A 20,343-nucleotide genomic window follows, 5' to 3' on the forward strand; every position below is an offset into this window, starting at 1 on the left:
TGTATAATAACAGCAGGAGCAGCGCATGTATAACAGCAGGAGCAGCGCATGTATAATAACAGCAGGAGCAGCGCATGTATAATAGCAGCAGGAGCAGCGCATGTATAATAACAGCAGGAGCAGCGCATGTATAACAGCAGGAGCAGCGCATGTATAATAATAGCAGGAGCAGCGCATGTATAACAGCAGGAGCAGCACATGTATAACAGCAGGAGCAGCACATGTATAATAACAGCAGGAGCAGCGCATGTATAATAACAGCAGGAGCAGCGCATGTATAACAGCAGGAGCAGCACATGTATTATAACAGCAGGAGCAGTGCATGTATAATAACAGCAGGAACAGTGCACGTATAACGGCAGGAGCAGCGCATGTATAATAATAGCAGGAGCAGCGCATGTATAATAATAGCAGGAGCAGTGCATGTATAATAATAGCAGGAGCAGTGCATGATTAATAACAGCAGGAGCAGCGCATGTATAATAATAGGAGCAGCGCATGTATAATAACAGCAGGAGCAGCGCATGTATAATAACAGCAGGAGCAGTGCATGTATAACAGCAGGAGCAGCGCATGTATAATAACAGCAGGAGCAGCGCATGTATAATAGCAGCAGGAGCAGCGCATGTATAATAACAGCAGGAGCAGCGCATGTATAATAGCAGCAGGAGCAGCGCATGTATAACAGCAGGAGCAGCGCATGTATAATAATAGCAGGAGCAGCGCATGTATAACAGCAGGAGCAGCGCATGTATAACAGCAGGAGCAGCACATGTATAATAACAGCAGGAGCAGCGCATGTATAATAACAGCAGGAGCAGCGCATGTATAACAGCAGGAGCAGCGCATGTATAACAGCAGGAGCAGCGCATGTATAATAACAGCAGGAGCAGCGCATGTATAATAACAGCAGGAGCAGCGCATGTATAATAATAGCAGGAGCAGCGCATGTATAATAATAGCAGGAGCAGCGCGTGTATAACAGCAGGAGCAGCGCGTATAATAACAGCAGGAGCAGCGCATGTATAATAACAGCAGGAGCAGCGCATGTATAACAGCAGGAACAGCGCATGTATAACAGCAGGAGCAGCGGATGTATAACAACAGCAGGAGCAGCGCATGTATAACAACAGCAGGAGCAGCGCATGTATAACAGCAGGAGCAGCGCATGTATAATAACAGCAGGAGCAGTGCGTGTATAATAACAGCAGGAGCAGTGCGTGTATAACAGCAGAGCAGTGCGTGTATAACAGCAGGAGCAGTCTGTGTATAACAGCAGGAGCAGCGCGTGTATAACAACAGCAGGAGCAGCGCATGTATAACAACAGCAGGAGCAGCGCATGTATAATAACTGCAGGAGCAGTGCATGTATAACAGCAGGAGCAGTCCGTGTATAACAGCAGGAGCAGCGCGTGTATAACAACAGCAGGAGCAGCACGTGTATAATAACAGCAGGAGCAGCGCATGTATAACAACAGCAGGAGCAGCGCATGTATAATAACTGCAGGAGCAGTGCATGTATAACAGCAGGAGCAGTCCGTGTATAACAGCAGGAACAGCGCATGTATAATAACAGCAGGAGCAGCGCATGTATAATAACAGCAGGAGCAGCGCGTGTATAATAACAGCAGGAGCAGTGCGTGTATAACAGCAGGAGCAGTGCATGTATAATAACAGCAGGAGCTGTGCATGTAGAATAACAGCAGGAGCAGTGCATGTATAATAACAGCAGGAGCTGTGCATGTATAATAACAGCAGGAGCAGTGCATGTATAATAACAGCAGGAGCAGTGGATGTATAACAGCAGGAGCAGTGCATGTATAATAACAGCAGGAGCAGTGCATGTAAGTCACTGCACTGGAAGGAACACTCATTTTACAGATATAAAGAAAGCTAAATACTGAATCGGGGAAGAGGAAGCCTGGATGTAATTATTATTTACGTCTGCTGCGATATGCTCCAAGCCACCTGGGTGCTCATTTTCCGCACTCTCCATCCATTACCTGCTGTATATTTCCCGTGTATGCTCCGATATTTAGCAATGTCAGTGCTCACAGTGCAACCCCGCCTCCAGCGGCAGGAACATGAGTAGGGAGGGAGCCTCAGCTGCAGGTTTGTGGTAACGGCTGGGTCTGGATAGTGTGCGAAATGCGTATTGTGTTTGGGGGTAAGACCACAAAATCAGACACTCGTGTTACAAATAAATAAAAATAATCCTATATTTAACTCATTTATTACAATATAAATAACATGTACACAATAGCAGGACTTACAAAGATAAAGAAAACAAGCTAAACAGTATTACAATAACAATCCCCACAAATAACTAGTACACAGAACAAATACAATATAGTTATGTATAAAGTAATAGTATCTGTCCTCACACTACATTCTAACACAATATCAGACAATACTACGATCACACGATACTATAATCAGACAATACTACAGCTATATAATCAAACTACAGCTGGGCAGCAAGTATCTCAATGGAGTATGATTATAATTTCTAGTTTACAAGATACTGAGCCCTTCATAACTAATCTCATATATATCTAATATCTTTATCTCATATCTATCGGTGCACTTTTTGTATATTTTTTCCCATTTATTGAGATAATCTAATTGTGTGACTATGCTTATTATATATATTTGGGAGTATAATAGCTTGTTTATGTGATATGTGCAATGTGTTTGTCTTTAATAATCTTTTACACCTTAGACCAGTTTTGAGACATGTTTTTATTAAGTATATTTGTTATAACTGGCTGGGAGTTTGCTTGCATTCTGGAAAAACATTTATAGGAGTGTCTGCGTTCCATTGTGAAACGCGTGCATTACCTCATGGGTAAAGTAGCACTGATGTAAACCCAAATGAACCTATAAGTGGCATTTGCTCCACTTTCTTTGAGTATGAGCTCTGAATGCTACTAAGGAACACCTGGAGGTGAGGAGGCATGTGTACATACCAGGGTGAGATGCATTAGCAGAGATTACCAGAAGTGGAGTTGGGAGTGAGATTATTACTAGAGGAACACCCAGAGGTGAGGAGGCATGTGTACATACTAGGGTGAGGTGCATTAGCAGAGATTACCAGAAGTGTTGGGAGTGAGATTGTTACTAGAGGAACACCCAGAGGTGAGGAGGCATGTGTACATACCAGGGTGAGGTGCGTTAGCAGAGATTACCAGAAGTGGTGTTGGGAGTGAGACTGGTAGTAGAGGAACACCCGGAGGTGAGGAGGCATGTGTGCATACCAGGGTGAGGTGCTTTAGCAGAGATTACCATTACCAGAAGTGGTGTTGGGAGTGAGACTGGTAGTAGAGGAACACCCAGAGGTGAGGAGACATGTGTGCATACCAGGGTGAAATGCGTTAGCAGAGATTACCAGAAGTGGTGTTGGGAGTGAGACTGTTAGTAGAGGAACACCTGGAGGTGAGAAAGCATGTGTACATACCAGGGTGAGGTGCATTAGCAGAGATTACCAGAAGTGGTGTTGGGAGTGAGACTGTTAGTAGAGCGACACCCGGAGGTGAGGAGGCATGTGTACATACCAGGGTGAGGTGCTTTAGCAGAGATTACCAGAAGTGGTGTTGGGAGTGAGACTGTTAGTAGAGGAACACCCGGAGGTGAGGAGGCATGTGTGCATACCAGGGTGAAATGCATTAGAAATTAGCAGAAGTGGTGTTGGGAGTGAGACTGTTACATGTACATAAACTTTCAGGAATGATTGTGTGCACCACTTTCTGGTATGATCCCTGCACTGGTGCCTTGTATGTCACTGGTGCAGTCCCCGACTCTACACTTACTAGAAGCGCTGTAATACCCCCCAATTTAAGTGACATTAAACAAAGCTTGACAGTAGGTGCCTGAGAAATGGGTCTCCCCATCTCCAGAATCAACAGGAAATGTAAATTTTTATGTGTAAGTTTCTAATATGTACCACTACTACACATGAGGGAAGACATCCAGCATGCAACACCACTGTGGCTGACAAAACACTTTGGGCAACCGAGAAGATAACCTGGCACACACTGTAATATACAACCGGCATGTGACATTGATGCAGGTAACGGCAAAATGCAATACCGGGGCCACAAGTAACATCAGCATTTGTACAGTGCGACATTTCCCTTTATTGTATGGGGTATAGGAGCCGATGCCCCAATCGGGCCACATTGCTGACCAAGATGACTGGAAACGTGTAGCCTGGTCTTATGTGTTGAGGTTCCAACTGTTTCAGGCAGATGATTGAGGAAACCCCACAAGGCACTGGACACTACAAACCAACAAGGGAAAGTCCAGGGTGACAGTTGATCTGTTATGGTGTGGGGGGTGGGTTTACTATATATTAATGGTTACACAGCACACATAGATTTGGCCATTCACAACAGTCCCTGCCCCCAGTGGAGCTTACAATCCATATTCTCTACCACATTAACAATCCATATTCTCTACCACATTAACAAACAAAGACACACAAGGGTAAATTTTTGTCGGGAGACAATTAACCTACCAATATATTTTTGGATGGTGGCAGGAAACCAGAGCACCAGGAGGAAACCCATGCAAGCACAGGGAGAATATACAAACTCCACATAGTTCAGGTGTGGTGGGACTCACACCCAAGATCTTAGTGCTGTCAGGAAGTAATGCTGACCATTACACCAATCATTGACCTTTGATTCATCTGTAGACATCACTGACTGGTAGATGCTATGTAACTATCCTTGCAGATCATTTGCACCCATTCATGTAATGGCTCATTGTGCTCATCCAGCACAATGCACCATTGCAAAGGTCCATAGACAACAGATTATGGCTGGACGAGCATTCCTCATATCTCATGATACCTATCTACACAGTACTACAGAGAGATTGAGGAGTCCATGCACTGTTGTGTTGCAGCTGTAATCCCAAAGTAGGACCTACACGTTTCTGGCACGAGAGTATAACAGAATACGGAAACTGCAATGACTGATCTGTTCCAGTCTTGTTGATGCCCCACGTCACTTATATCTATGGATAGTAATTTTATAATTGGCTAATATACTGTGTGACCGGAACTTTGAATTGTTCTCCATCACTCAGTGCTGTAAATACCCTTTTCAGTACAATCTGTACAATTGATTATGCTATTTTTCATTTACATTAATTAACTATTTTTATTATGCATGGTGGAATAGTGGTTAAAATTGCTGCCTCACTATGCTGGGGTAACAGATATGTATGGAGTTTTTATGTTCTCTCCATGCTTGCTTGGGTTTCCACTAGTAAATCTATTTTCCTCTCACAAAGCTCAAAAGCAGACAGGTAGATTAAGTGGCTTCTGACAAAAATGGAACCTGGTGTGATACGGAATTAGAATGTAAACTCCACGGGGGCACGGACTGATGTGACTGATTACTCAGAATAGCAACTGCGCACACCCAAAATGGCTGTCTCACCTTCATATGCAAAGTGCTTTGAATCCTATTGGGAGAAAGGTGCTATATACACAAATAATGTCATTAGTTCTCTCAAATGTAACATTTTAATATATCCCCGTTTCATGTCTACAAACTGAGGAAATTTAACTGTGACTTTCTGATATCTTACAACAGCTGGTTCTCACCTGTGTGACTTCTCTGATGTTTAATAAGATCAGATGATTGTGAAAAACATTTCCCACACTTAGAACATGGAAATGGTTTCTCACCTGTGTGACTTCTCTCATGTTTAACAAGATCTGATTTCTGTATAAAACATTTCCCACACTCAGTGCATGGAAATGGTTTCTCACCTGTGTGTGTTTTCTGATGTCTAACACAATCAGATTTCTGTATAAAACATTTCCCGCATTCAGAACATTTAAATGGTTTCTCACCTGTGTGACTTCTCTCATGTATAACAAGAGCTGATTTATGTGAATAACATTTCCCACACTCAGAACATGGATATGGCCTCTCACCTGTGTGACTTCTCTGATGTTGAACAAGAGCTGATTTATGTGAAAAACATTTCCCACACTCAGAGCATATAAATGGTTTCTCACCTGTGTGAGTTCTTTGATGCTCGACAAGATGAGATTTAAGTTTAAAACATTTCTCACATTCAGAACATGAATATGGCTTCTCACCTGTGTGATTTCTCTCATGTATAATCAACTGTGATTTTTGTGTAAAACTTTTCCCACACTCAGAGCATGGAAATGGCTTCTCAAATGCATGACTTCTTTTCTTATGTCGAGCAAGAGATGATTGGTTTGTAAAACATTTCCCACACTCAGAACATGGAAATGGTTTCTCACCCGTGTGACTTCTCTGATGTATAATCAACTGTGATTCCTGTGTAAAACTTTTCCCACACTCAGAGCATGGAAATGGTTTTTTATCTGTGTGACTTCTCTCATGTGCAAAACTTTTCAAGTTCTCAAAACACGGAAATGGTTTCTCATCTGTGTAACTTTTCTGATGTGCAACAAGAGCGGATTTATTTGTAAAACATTTCCCACACTCAGAGCATGGAAATGGTCTCTCACCTGTGTGACTTCTCTGATGTATAATAAGATGTGATTTCTCATTAAAGCATTTCCCACACTCAGAGCATGGATATGGTTTTTCACCTGTGTGGACTCTCTCATGTATAGCAAGAGCTGATTTGTGGATAAAACATTTCCCACATTCAGAACATGGAAATGGTTTCTCACCTGTGTGACTTCTCTTGTGCCTAACAAGTTGTGATCTCTGTGTAAAACATCTTCCACACTCAGAGCATGGATATGGCTTCTCACCTGTGTGTGTTCTCTGATGTTCAACAAGATGTGTTTTGCGTGCAAAGCATTTCTCACACTCAGAGCATGGAAATGGATTCTCACCTGTGTGACTTCTCTCATGTATAACAAGATCTGATTTTCGTGCAAAACATTTCCCACACTCAGAACATGGAAATGGCAACTCACCTGTGTGACTTCTCTCATGAATAACAAGACCTTGCTTGTGTGCAAAACATTTTCCACACTCAGAACATGGATATGGTTTCTCACCTGTGTGACTTCTCTTATGTCTAACAAGATATGATTTTAGTGAAAAACATTTCCCACACTCAGAGCATGGAAATGGCCTCTCACCTTTGTGACGTCTCTTATGTCTAAGAAGATATGAGTTCAAAGTAAAACATTTCCCACACTCAGAACATGGAAATGGCCTCTCACCAGTGTGACGTCTCTGATGTGAAACAAGATATGATTTCAGAGTAAAACATTTCCCACACTCAGAGCATGAAAATGGGCTCTCATCTGTGTGACAAGTCTCAGCTAAGACATCTGAAAAACATTTCTGTAATTCAGAAGAGGAAGTGACTGTATCACCGCTAGGATCTGTACTATGTGCAGCAATATGTGAGTTACCAGAAGTACATTCCTCAAGAATAGAGGGATCAGATGATACATCTGCACTAAGAAGAGCTGGATATATATTTAAGGTAATGAGGTTTTCTTCTGGAGACTCTTGCGTGATGTTCTTATCTTCTAATTTAAAATCTGCAGACCAAACGAGATGCCCCTCCGAGGTCTTCCTTGTATTCTGTCCATCTGGTAGAAATAAAATAGTTATCCAGGTATCCCACAGTAAAGGCGTCATTAAGTATTATATATCTCACCCCGATTCCCATAGGTTTGTGCTTAGTACATCATGCGGAACACTTTGGGCTGGTACCGTTCACACTCATACACATAATACAGGAGAAGAAAGGAGAAAAGGAGGTTCTGTTGCGTGATGCACAATAGATCATATATTTTACATTACAAAAATTTTAATTTTATTAGTACTTGCATTAAAATGAATCCGGAACATGTTCATTTATAACATAACGTAATATTTGTATTTTGTAAATCATTTATTCAATCCATTTGTCCCACTAATTGTGGATCACATTATAATGTTGCAGTGGCATAAAAACAGAAGACAGTAAAATAATTTGTGCAAAAGTTGGGTTAGAAATTAGGGATCAAACAATGTCGTTATGTTTCAGCTCCCAAACTCGTTTGCCACTTGTGATAATTAATATGAACGTGCGTAATTCTCAATAAATGAGTTATTTTGTTTGATCCATTCATACTAGGTAATATGCTAGTCACTGACTGATTAGGGAAGACCTGGCCAACCTGTGGTTCTCCATCTGTTGTGAAACTGCAAGTCCCAGCATTGCCTGACAGTTTTAGCATTATCTAATAGCAAAACTGTGGCAGGGGATGCTGGGGCTTGTAGTTTCACAGCAGCTGGAGAGCCACAGGTTGGCCAGGCCTGGATTATGCACCTTCCCAGGTTTCCCAGGGTCACTGAACGCTCACAGACAGACCCAGTCATGCCACAAAACAGCACAGTCCCCACCTGAGGGGCAAAGAAAGAAAAATTTACAAAAACAAAACAAGAACATATGGACTCTGTTGTAAATCTATGCGCTTATTCCCGTAATGTCGATGAAACGTCTGTACTAGTGAAAGGATTATCTGATGTCCTCATAATTACATTTGCCAAACTAAGATGAAATATAGATAGGACAGCACGCAAATTACGACTTAGAAAAATTCCATGATACGAACAATACTGCCAAAAAAAAATCTACTTAAGACCCACCGTCACAGAACCCTAGGATTATAACATTTATCAGATTTATGGATCAAATCATATAGGAATCAATTAAGAAAAAGAGACATCATAGATATAATTTATTTAAATAAAATTGTGTTGGATAAGATATACAGTAAATAGATGTTCTTGACCTAATTCAATCATATAAAAACCTGCCAATTTCTGAGCACTTTTTGGTAAAAATATTAGCCAGGAAAATGGTTAAGAAATGACTCAAGAACAAACTAGATCAGAGGTTCCCAAACATGGTCCTCAAGGCTCCCCAACAGTTCAGGTTTTAGAGAGATCCTTGGTTGAGCACAGGTGACTTAATTAGTACCTCAGTAAATTTGATTTAACCACCTGTGCTCAACCATGGATATCTCTAAAACCTGTACTGTTGGGGAGACTTGAAGACCGCGTTTGGGAACCTCTGAACTAGAGGGGCTTCTTGATGTAGCATTAAAAAACAACTGGATTACAGAACAGGTTTCTGATCAACAGAATTTCCCATATGTCTAACAGTCTATACACATCCCAAAAAAATTTATTGTTTTAGTGACTCTACAGGTTTCCTGATAATCTCGGCTTCAAAATCTCATGAAACTTCCCGTTTCCACTACAGATATAGGGGCTGATTCAGAGATATATATTCATCCGATGATAAACAGACATCTCCGTTGGTTAGGGGTCTGTGCTTGCGCTGGACCTGTTCTGCGCATGTGCAGAACAGGTTCTGCGATTATGCTCACAGACCCCCCCAACCCGCAGCATGATTGACATGTTGCGGCATTTGGGGGCGTGGCTGGTCTCTGATCCCGAAAATGGGGGCGTCGCTCCCGCTTTCCGGGAGAGACAAAGCCGGGTTCTGCGTCGGCGGAAGCAGATTCCCGGCCTCTTAAGTGACCAGCACCCGGTCAGGCAGCGGGAAGCTTCAGCACCTGCAGCCTGACCAAAGGAGCAACCATCACCACCATTCGTCACGATGGTGCTCACAAATGCAGCAAGGATTGGTTCCTTTACGTAATACTTGGACACCTCAATGAGTTAAATACACCTATTAGGCTCACAATGGCATTTGATAGGAATGCTAATAATTTCATATTTTCCAGTGAGAGAATGCGGTGCTTACCCTCTCCACGCTTCCTCATCTTCCTTTAAGGATATGTTGAGCTTTACCACCCCCTATTGTGACGGAGACCCTTTATGTGGAGGAGGTAATGACTTAACACAGCTGTTGAACAATAGGGACAGATTCCAGAGTGGAATGAACTGTAGCAGCTGGGGGATGGGTGAAGAGATGGTCCAGGAATGGGTTTCAGCTGTAGACTGTCCTCCATTAGCCTTTAACTTTTATGGATGGGTGGCTGTGTGTCCAGACTTGCCTATACAGACATCCGACATGGCACTACCAGGAATCCTCAGAAAAGGACCTCTGGCAGGTAAACTCAGAAATTGCAGCGAAACTGTAGAAAACAGGGAAGCAGCCACAGAACTCTAAACCAGCAGTACAGCCACGTCAGCAGGAGCCACGACCACAATTTACAAATCCGCCAGTGAATGCAGCAGGACCTGATGAAATCAGTTCCCGGAAGCTGGGCCAGATCAGAGCTGGGACACAATAGAGAGCCACAGGGAAAGACAGGAAGTGCACACAGAAGAAACTCTGGTGGCTGCTGTGGTCTCAGGGTAGGCCGTGGTCATCAGCAGGACACAAGACATCGCTAAGTAGTCAGGGGAGCAACCAGACCAGGAAAGGAGCAACTCACATCAAAGGCCGGCCAGGTGACAAATACCACAGGGCAGCTATCACGTGGATCTGTCAGGAGAGGTGAAGACCAGTGGCTCATTCCACGTGACGTCATGCCACGCCTTTCTGACCCCGCTTTTCCACAAATTCTTTTTCTGTTTTTTTTTTATCTTTATTTATTTTTATTTTATTTTGCTGCCAAAATATTATTTACAACCACAACATTAGGACAAACTGGCTAAATACAGTAAATGATTATACAAAATACACATATTACGTGGAGGGAACATGTTCTGAATTCATTTAAATGCAGGACCCCATAAAATTATGTAAATTTTGAGTACATTATAATCTAGGATTTATTGTGCGACACTCACACAAAACTTCTTCAGAAATAAATATACGGAAATAGACAATTTGTGTAAATTGAGGGCAGTGTTAATTTTGTCGATGAAAATTTTGACTAAAATTGTCAACTAAATTTTTTTTGAAGACTAAGGTCCTTATTTAATTTGAGGCGAAAAGTCCAGAATTTTCACCTGCCAGACTTTTTGCCTCCGCCTGTTTTCCAGGCTGAAAAGTATTGCGCGTGTGCCCGTTTATCCCTGTTTTCAATTTCTTAGGACGCGAAAACGGGACCCTGCGAAACTGGAACAGGAGAAAATTCCTGTCAATTTTCGAGAAATCATCCTTGCACCCCCCTAAAGATGTGCTGACATGGGGGATCACTATGGGTACCCCCGTTTTTGACTGCTGAAGGGAAGTCGGGTTTTTAAATAGCTGCGGCAGGTGCATAAATGCGGCTTTGAAGAAGGTGATGAAGAATAGCATTTAGCACATTTTTGGGGGGGGAAAAATAACTATGCCCATCAAATTTAGGGTACATGAAAATGGGTGCAAGCATATTTTTTAAGTCCCTAAAATGATTTTTAAAAATTCTTAAAAAATGCCGCTACCACCCGCAATGAAGAAAACACCTGCCACATACTTGGGAACTCCTCTGGAATCAATATTGCTACTTTTGGATTTTGTACCCCATATTTTTTTTTTACCCTCAAAATTAAACATTTTTTTGGGGTGTCCCGATTTTTTTTTTTTTGGACACACATTACTTTTAGGGGACATTCCCAGGGGTGCAGGCTATTTTTTTTAAGCCTGCACCCCTAAACCCCAATTCTGCACTTTTTTTCGCCACCTATTGTGTGGAGAAAAATTATCCCAGTTTTTAAAAAAAACAAACGGCAAAAAGTCTTTGAAACAGAATACGGGGATAATTGAAACAGGCGAAAATTACGTCATCACGGGTTTTTGCCTCAAATTGAATACGGGCCTAAGTTGCAATGATAACGAAAATACAACATTTTAATAACAAAAATTATGCCGAAATCTGTGTTCAGTTTTAAATAAGTGTAAATTTAAAATCCTCATCAAAATTAGCACTGCTTCTAATAAACTTTAAGCACTAATTTGTATAACATGTTCTCTCAACCTACGGAGCCTAGATTACTAAACAAATACTGTAGTTACATTTATGCTGACTTCAAGTTCTCAAGAGAATTTTCGAGAAGAATTCTTCAGTAAAATCCATCACCGTATCATTAAACTCCTTGCAAAAATTATGACAAAAACATTGACCAAAATTAGACTAAAATGAAAAAACGGAGGTCCTCTGACTAAATCTTGACCAAAACAAAGCAAAAAAGATAGACTAAAATGTGACTTTAAAACAAATACAATTTTAAATAAGTGAAAAATCGTGTTTGATCGAGTTTTGCCGTTTAGAAACTCGATTTGCTTCGCTGAAACTCGGGTGTTTTGACTCTTCTGAAACACTCAAATTTACCAAGAGCCGTGTTTAGATGACATAGTGTTTTCTGATGGTGTGTGATCGAGATTTCTCCCCCGAGTTGCAAGAGTCTGAACGCAGCCAAACACTCCCGAACAATAAGCCTGCACATATCAGTGAGATATGTGAAGGCTGTTTGTGTGTTTTTAATGTAAAAAATGGGTTAAATGTGAAATAAAATGATGTAGGGTCCCCCCCCAAAACAGTATAACCAGTCCTGGGCACCTCAGCCAGTCTAGGTTCCTAAAATTATGAGGAAAAAAACATGCAGTGTTCCCCCGTAGTTTATTAACCGGCACTGGGCTGCTGAGCCAGTCCTGGCTTTAAAAATAGGGGGGAAAAATTGTGTAGGGTTCCCCCTATTTTTAAATCCATCTCTGGGCTCAAATCCAGACGGGCTATAATGCCACAGCCAGGGGACCCTTTCACCGGGTCTCACCGACCAAAGCATTATCACCCCAAGCTGGTCAGCCTAAGCCGATGATCTCAGAAGAGGCGGGTACCCCTCAATAAAGGGGTCCCCTCTCTACCCACCACCCCAAGCTTAGCTGAAGCCCGGGCAACCCTGGGCAGTGGGTGCAGGGGTAATAGTGTTAAAAATAGAATTAAACTATTGTTTTTTACAGGAGAACTACAGGTGCCAGTGTCCCTGCCCTTTGATACCTGTTGGAACTACAAGTGCCAGCAGGCGGCCAGCACCCGTACCCCCGCTGTATAAAAAAAATGTTGAAAAAAAACACAAGACACACACACACTGTAGTAAGTAAAATTTTATTACATACCTACCACACTCACACATACTTACCCGCTACCAGATGTTCGGTCCCTTACTCCAAGTAGAAACCTGTAAAATAAATCCTATGCTCACCTAAGTCCAAGCGCTGGTCTCCATAGCATCCAGGATCAGTTCGTACATTAGCGATGTATGTGTGACCATATACATCGCTGCCCGGCTACTGACTGCACATCCCACGTGGAAACTGTCAGTACCCGGAGCTGCCAGCCAATCAGCAGCCGCTCTACAGTTAGTGGCCACTGATACAGTAAAAAAAAAAAATGGTTAAATTCTATTTTCAACACTTACTCCTGCACCCACCGCCCAGGGGTTCAGGGAAGAGCCCCAGGCTACATCTTTAGCCTGGGATGCTCGGGAGAGGGGGGCACCTTTATTGGGGAGGTCCTTACATCCCGGAGATCCCCGGCTTGGGGTGATAATGCTTTGGCCCGGGAGACCTGGTGAAATGGTCCCTTGGCTGTGGCATTACACCCTGGCCGGATATGAGCCCAGTGCTGGTTTTAAAAATAGGGGGAACCCTATGCAATTTTTTCCCCCCTATTTTTAAAACCAGGACTGGCTCAGCAGCCCAGTGCTGGTTCCTAAAATATTGGGGAACCCTACTCATTTTTTCCCCATATTTTTAGGAACGAGTAATGGCCAAGTTGCCCGGGGATGGTTATGCTTTTTGGGGGCGATCCTACATCATTTGTTTTTAAAAAATTAACACTTTAGGTAGTTTACATACAGAAACACACACAAATCACACTGATCTGTGTATGTTTCTGCCAAACTCGCAGCTCAGGGGGTGGTCTATTTGAAACTTCTAGTTAGGTCCAAGTTTGCTACAATTACACCCGTGATTGTATTCATGATTCTTAGTAAATTCCCGAGTTGTATCTTATTCACTGAAAGTACTTTCAAGTTTGGTGGATGGTGTTGATTTGAGTTTACATTCTCATCCGAGATTTTGCAACTTGATTGAGAAATCTCTCGAGAGTTTGTCTCTAGTAAATTACCGAGTTGGTGAAAATGGCAAAACTCACCCGAGATTCTTACGATTCTTAGTAAATTTACCCCTAAAAATAAAACTAAATTTAACACACTTGTCAAAATTAACACTGATTAAGTGGAACATTATGCAGTATTAGGGAGTCAAAGATGTTCAGTTGTTTCATTTCAATCTGCAAATAGTAATCACTTTATTACAATGATAAATATATAAACAGCAAATAGGACTTTTGTTATACGGAAAAAATATATAACACACTGCATAGACCACATGCAAACATCTCCCAACAAAGACATTAGTCAGTGTCAGTGCCCGGCTATGGTGCCCAGCTAGAAACTGCTTACACACACACACACACACACACAGTGTCCTAGCAATGGGACACGACGCTCTTCATGTGGTCAGAATCTATTAGTCAGAGTGGATGCCCTCAGGGAGCAGATCCCAGCAGCCAGAGTCTTACTGATAATCTAGGCTGAGGATTCCTAAGAGAGCAGCACTGAGAGGGAAGGACAGGACACACCAACAGGACAGAGCAGTGATCAACGTCACAGATTCATGGGCAAGAGCTCAATGGGAGATTCATAAGGGCAAAACATCAGTACAGAGTCCCCAATCACAGAGACTGGAGGTGAACTAGTGCACAATGACAGGTGTGTGGCTATAGTGCTGCGTGTGTGATGATGTCGTGTGCGTGGCGGTGGTGAGTGTGAACTGAGGGTGAAGAGAATCACTTACTAGTCTAATTTACTACTGCAGTATGCAACCAAACAATCAGGTATTATTACACCAGGAAGATAATGGTAACGACATATAGAGAAGTGTATAGGCAGATTCATTAGCAATATCACACGGGGTCTTCTCCACTGATAGGTGATATAATCACCTTGTACTGATGTACGAGATACACCAGAGAGTGTGGGGAGGAGACTGGTCAGATCTCTGGGCTGGTAACACACAGTGACATGATGTGAGGAGGAGAGCAGGAGTATAATAGGGGCTGATGGCTCCTGATGTATGAGATACACCAGAGAGTGTGGGGAGGAGACTGGTCAGATCTCTGGGCTGGTAACACACAGTGACATGATGTGAGGGGGAGAGCAGGAGTATACTAGGGGCTGATGGCTCCTGATATACGAGATACACCAGAGAGTGTGGGGAGGAGACTGGTCAGATCTCTGGGCTGGTAACACACAGTGACATGATGTGAGGGGGAGAGTAGGAGTATAATAGGGGCTGATGGCTCCTGATGTATGAGATACACCAGAGAGTGTGGGGAGGAGACTGGTCAGATCTCTGGGCTGGTAACACACAGTGACATGTGAGAAGGAGTGCAGGAATATAATAGGGGCTGATGGCTCCAGAAGTACGAGATAAACCAGACAGTGTGGGGGGGAGACTGGTCAGATCTCTGGGCTGGTAACACACAGTGACATTATGTGAGGAGGAGAGCAGGAGTATAATAGGGGCTGATGGCACCTGATGTATGAGATACACCAGAGAGTGCGGGGAAGAGACTGGTCAGATCTCTGGGCTGGTAACACACAGTGATGATGTGAGGGTGAGAGCAGGAGTATAATAGGCGCTGATGGCTCCTAATGTATGAGATACACCAGAGAGTGAGGGGAGGAGACTGGTCAGATCTCTGGGCTGGTAACACACAGTGACATCATGTGAGGGGGAGAGAGGGAGTATAATAGGGACTGAAGGTCCTGACTCCCCCACTGGCCAGATACATTTCCCTTGTTAGTTTCTACTGTCAAAGTAATGTGTACGATGAGATTGTTGTAGTCACTGAGGAAGGAGAATATGTGACTATTTTCTGTAATAAGAGTTTATTACTCACCTGTGCTGATATCTGTAGGGATTTCCTCCTCCTTACACTTCTGATCACCCTTCACATACGTTACTTCTTCTCCCGCTATATTTTCTGCCTTAGTATCAGTCACATATGTCTCTTCTTCTCCCTCTATATATTTTGTCTTTATATCAGTCACATATGTCTCTTCTTCTCCCTCTATATCTTCTGCCTTCATATCAGTCATATATGTCTCTTCTTCTTCCTCTGTATCTTCTGCCTCTATATCTTCTGCCTTCATATCAGTCACATACGTCTCTTCTTCTCCCCCCTCTATATCTTCTGCCTTCATATCAGTCATATACGTCTCTTCTCCCCTGTCTATATCTTCTGCCTTCATATCAGTCAGGTCTTCACCCTAAAAAGTCAACAACACAAAAAAATAACAATCAAATAATGACAGTTTTCACTAATTGAGATGACACCGTATAATATCAATGTATAAGACACACACAGCTTCTCTACACATCATATAGTGACAGTCACTTTGGTATATTGGCGAGACACTAAATCCCACCTACCTGATGCTCCTGTGGGATCCTGTGATTCTCCTCTGTACAATCCTGTGAATAAAGAGGACGGGGACATCTCTCTGGGGTATTTCTGTTACTGGGTCCATCTGTAGGAGACACACAGTGACTGAGTAGATGGTATATATGTGATTATCAGATGATGTGTGTATATAGGGGCCCCTATACCTGCTCTCTCCAGTACAATAAATGACAGACTCCTCTTACCCAGTGATGTGAGGGTCCAGTGAGTCTCCATCATCACGTCCTTGTACAGATCCTTGTGTTCTTCTATATACTCCCCCTCCTGCATGGAGACAGAGACAGTGACATCCTGACGCCTTATAGGAACCTGACACACACAACAATAGTCATCACCCAGACACATCCCCTGGTGTTATTGTAAAATGTCCCATTCCCAGCAGTCACCTCTCCAGTCATCACCCATACACATCCCCTGGTGTTACTGTTAAGTGTCCTATTCCCAGCAGTCACCTCTCCAGTCAGCAGCTGAATGATCTTGTTGGTGAGTTCCAGGATCTTCTGCTCATTTTCTCTTTTATGTATCAGTGAGTGAGGTGGAGACACCGTTATGGGTTTTGGGCTTCTGCTCAGTCCTCCTGACACACGGGGAAGGCTGCTGGGTGTCTCACACTTACTGGATGTCTTCTTCACAACTGTATAATCCTGTGTGTTAGGGCAGACATCGAATATCACTGCATACACCCCCAGATCTCTTCACCTCCCCAGTCATGTCCCTGTATTATTACTGTAAATATAAGTGATGTCACAGTGATGCTCTTAGATCCCTTTATCTCCCAGTCATGTCCCTGTATTATTACTATAGATATAACTGATGTCATTGTGACACTCCCAGATCCCCTCACCTCCCCAATCATGTCCCTGTATTATACATATAGATATGTGATGTCACTGTGACACTCCCAGATCCCCTCACCTCCCATCATGTCCCTGTATTATAACTATAGAAATAAGTAATGTCACTGTGACACCCCCAGATCCCCTCACCTCCCCAGTCATGTCCCTGTATTATTACTATAGATATGTGATGTCACTGTGACACTCCCAGATCCCCTCACCTCCCCAGTCATGTTCCTGTATTACTATAGCTATGTGATGTTACTGTGACACCCCCAAATCCCCTCACTTCCCCAGTAATGTTCCTGTATTACTATAGCTATGTGATGTTACTGTGACACTCCCAGATCTCACCTCCCCAGTCATGTCCCTGTTTATTATTAAAGATATAAACGATGTCACTGTGACCCCTTACCTCCCCAGTTAGCAGGTAGATGATCTCCAGGGTGACATTTATTATCCTCTCAGTCATGTGACTCCTATACGTGTCCATCCTCATGTGGGTTAATAATAACTCTGGTTCCTCACAAACTAGGAATAAAGAAAAATCAAATTATATTTTTGCACTATACATCCAACCAAAGAAACAATAATACTTAAACTAAATGGTGTAGAAAACCACAGGCTGCTCCCCAGGTATAATAATAACAGGACACCACAGGATGCTCCCCTGCATAATAAATAATAAAAATAATAACAACAACAGGACACAGCAGGCTGCTCCCCCTGTATAATAATAACAGGACACCACATGCTGCTCTTAATGTATAATAATAACAGGACACCATAGACTGTTCCCCCATACAATAATAATAACAGGACACCACTGGCTGCTCACTCTGTATAATAATAACAGGACACCACAGGCTGATCTCATTGAATAACATTAATAACAGGACACCACTGGCTGATTAACCTGTATAATAATAATAATAATAATAATAATAATAATAATAAAAATAACAGGACACCACAGGCTGATAACCCTGAATAATAATAATAATAATAATAATAATACGACACAAGAGGCTTCTCCACCTGTATAATAATAATAATTACAACAGGACACTACAGACTGCTCAACCTGTAAAGTAGTAGTAGTAATAATAATACTACTACTACTAATAATAATAATAATAATAATAATAATAATAATTTGAGGACACCATGAGGACACAACAGGCTGCTCCCCCTGTATAATAAAAATAACAGGACACCAGAGTAAAATAATAATGATAATAATAATAACAACAGGACATGATAGGCTGCTCCCGCTGTATAATATTTATAATATGACGCCACAGACCGCTAACCGAGTATGGTAATAACAATATGACACCATCGGCTGCTCTCACTATATAATAATAATAATATTATTATTATTATTATTATTATTAATAATAAAAATAATACACCATAGGCTGCTCCACTGTATAATATTAATAGAAGTAATATTAATATTAATAATCATAATAATAACAACAGGACACTACAGACTGATATTCCTGGATAATAAAAAGAGGACACCACATTTTGCTCCCCTGGTATAATAATAACAACAACAACAACAACAAGATACCACAGGCTGCTCACCCTGCATAAGAATAAAAAAAGGACACCACCGGACTCTCCCCTTTTACATTTATAAAAATAATAAAAAGGACACCACATGCTGCTCCATTTGAATAATAATAATAAAAATAATACATCCCAGGCCAAACTTCCCCTAATAATAATAGGCTGATACCCCTGTATAATAACAACAACAACAACAACAACAGGAAACCACAAGCTAATCCCCCTGTATAATAATAATAAAAATAATAATAATAATAACAGGACACCACAGACTGCTCCCTCTATATAATAATAATAGGATAATAGGATAGGATGGTCTACTCCCACTGCATAATATCAATAACTGGACACTACAAGCCACTGCCCCTGTATTATAATAATAATAATAATAATAAGACATCACAGGCTGCTCCCACTGTATTATAATAATAATAATAATAATAATAATATTATAAAGGACAGCAGAGGCTGCTCCCCCTAAATAATAATAATAATAATAATAATAATAATAATAGTAATATATCAGAGGCCACAGCCACTCAATAATAATAATATTATTATTATTGAGGGGCAGTAGCCTCTGATTTTCTATTATAACTATTATACAGGGGGAGTAGCCTCCGCTGTCCTTTTATTATTATTTTTATTATACTAGAGGAGGTCTATTATGTCCTTTTGTTATTATTAAATAGGTGGAGCTGCCTATGGTGTCAAATAATTATTATTGAGGGGGAGTGGCCTGTGATGTTCTATTATTATTATTATTATTATTATTATTATTGAGAGGGGGCAGCCTGTGATGTATTGTTAATATTAATATTATTATTATTATTATATAGGGCGGAGCAGATATGTTGTCCTATTGATAATAATAAATAATAGTTATACTATACAGAGTGAGCAGCCAGTGGTGTCCTGTTATTCTTATTGTATAGGGGGAGCAGTCTATGGTGTCCTGTTATTATTATTATTATACAGGGTGAGAGGCCTGGGGTGTCCTGTTAATATTATTATACAAGGGGAGCCTCCTTAGGTGTCCTGTTATTATTCTTATAATAATAATAATAATAATAGCAACAACAGTACACTACAAGCTGCTCCCCTTGAATAATAATGAAAGTAATAATAAAAATAATAATAATAAGACACCACAGGCTGCTCACCCTGTATAATAATACTAATAATAACAGGACACCACAGGCTACTGCCTGTGATGCTTTATTATTATTATTATTATTATTATTCAAGGGGAGCAGCTTGTAGTGTACTGTTATTATTATTATTATTATTATTATTATAACAATAATAACAGGACACCTAAGGAGGCTCCCCTTAATATTAACAGGACACCCCAGGCCTCTCACCTTGTATAATAATAATAATAACAGGACACCATAGACTGCTCCCCCTATACAATAAGAATAACAGGACACCACTGGCTGCTCACTCTGTATAGTAAAAACAGGACACCACAGGCCACTCTCATTGAATAACATTAATAACAGGACACCACAGGCTGATCAACCT

General features: G+C 41.5%; 1 protein-coding gene across 1 annotated transcript in view; it reads right to left on the minus strand.

The window, feature by feature from the left end:
- Positions 1–2,267: 2,267 nt before the first annotated feature.
- Positions 2,268–20,343, minus strand: part of LOC148431499 (uncharacterized) — a 34,865-nt gene continuing 16,789 nt past the window's right edge. Inside the window, 7 exon segments of the mRNA XM_088465982.1 lie at positions 2,268–5,599; positions 5,601–7,570; positions 15,839–16,208; positions 16,372–16,469; positions 16,588–16,666; positions 16,855–17,046; positions 17,654–17,769. Of these exon segments, the coding sequence (XP_088322108.1) occupies positions 5,573–5,599; positions 5,601–7,570; positions 15,839–16,208; positions 16,372–16,469; positions 16,588–16,666; positions 16,855–17,046; positions 17,654–17,737 (2,820 nt within the window). The 5' untranslated portion in view covers positions 17,738–17,769 and the 3' untranslated portion in view covers positions 2,268–5,572.

Source organism: Taudactylus pleione, unplaced genomic scaffold (assembly GCF_031769625.1).
Source record: "Taudactylus pleione unplaced genomic scaffold, aTauple2 ptg002219l, whole genome shotgun sequence".
NCBI classification, from domain to species: Eukaryota; Metazoa; Chordata; class Amphibia; order Anura; family Myobatrachidae; genus Taudactylus; species Taudactylus pleione.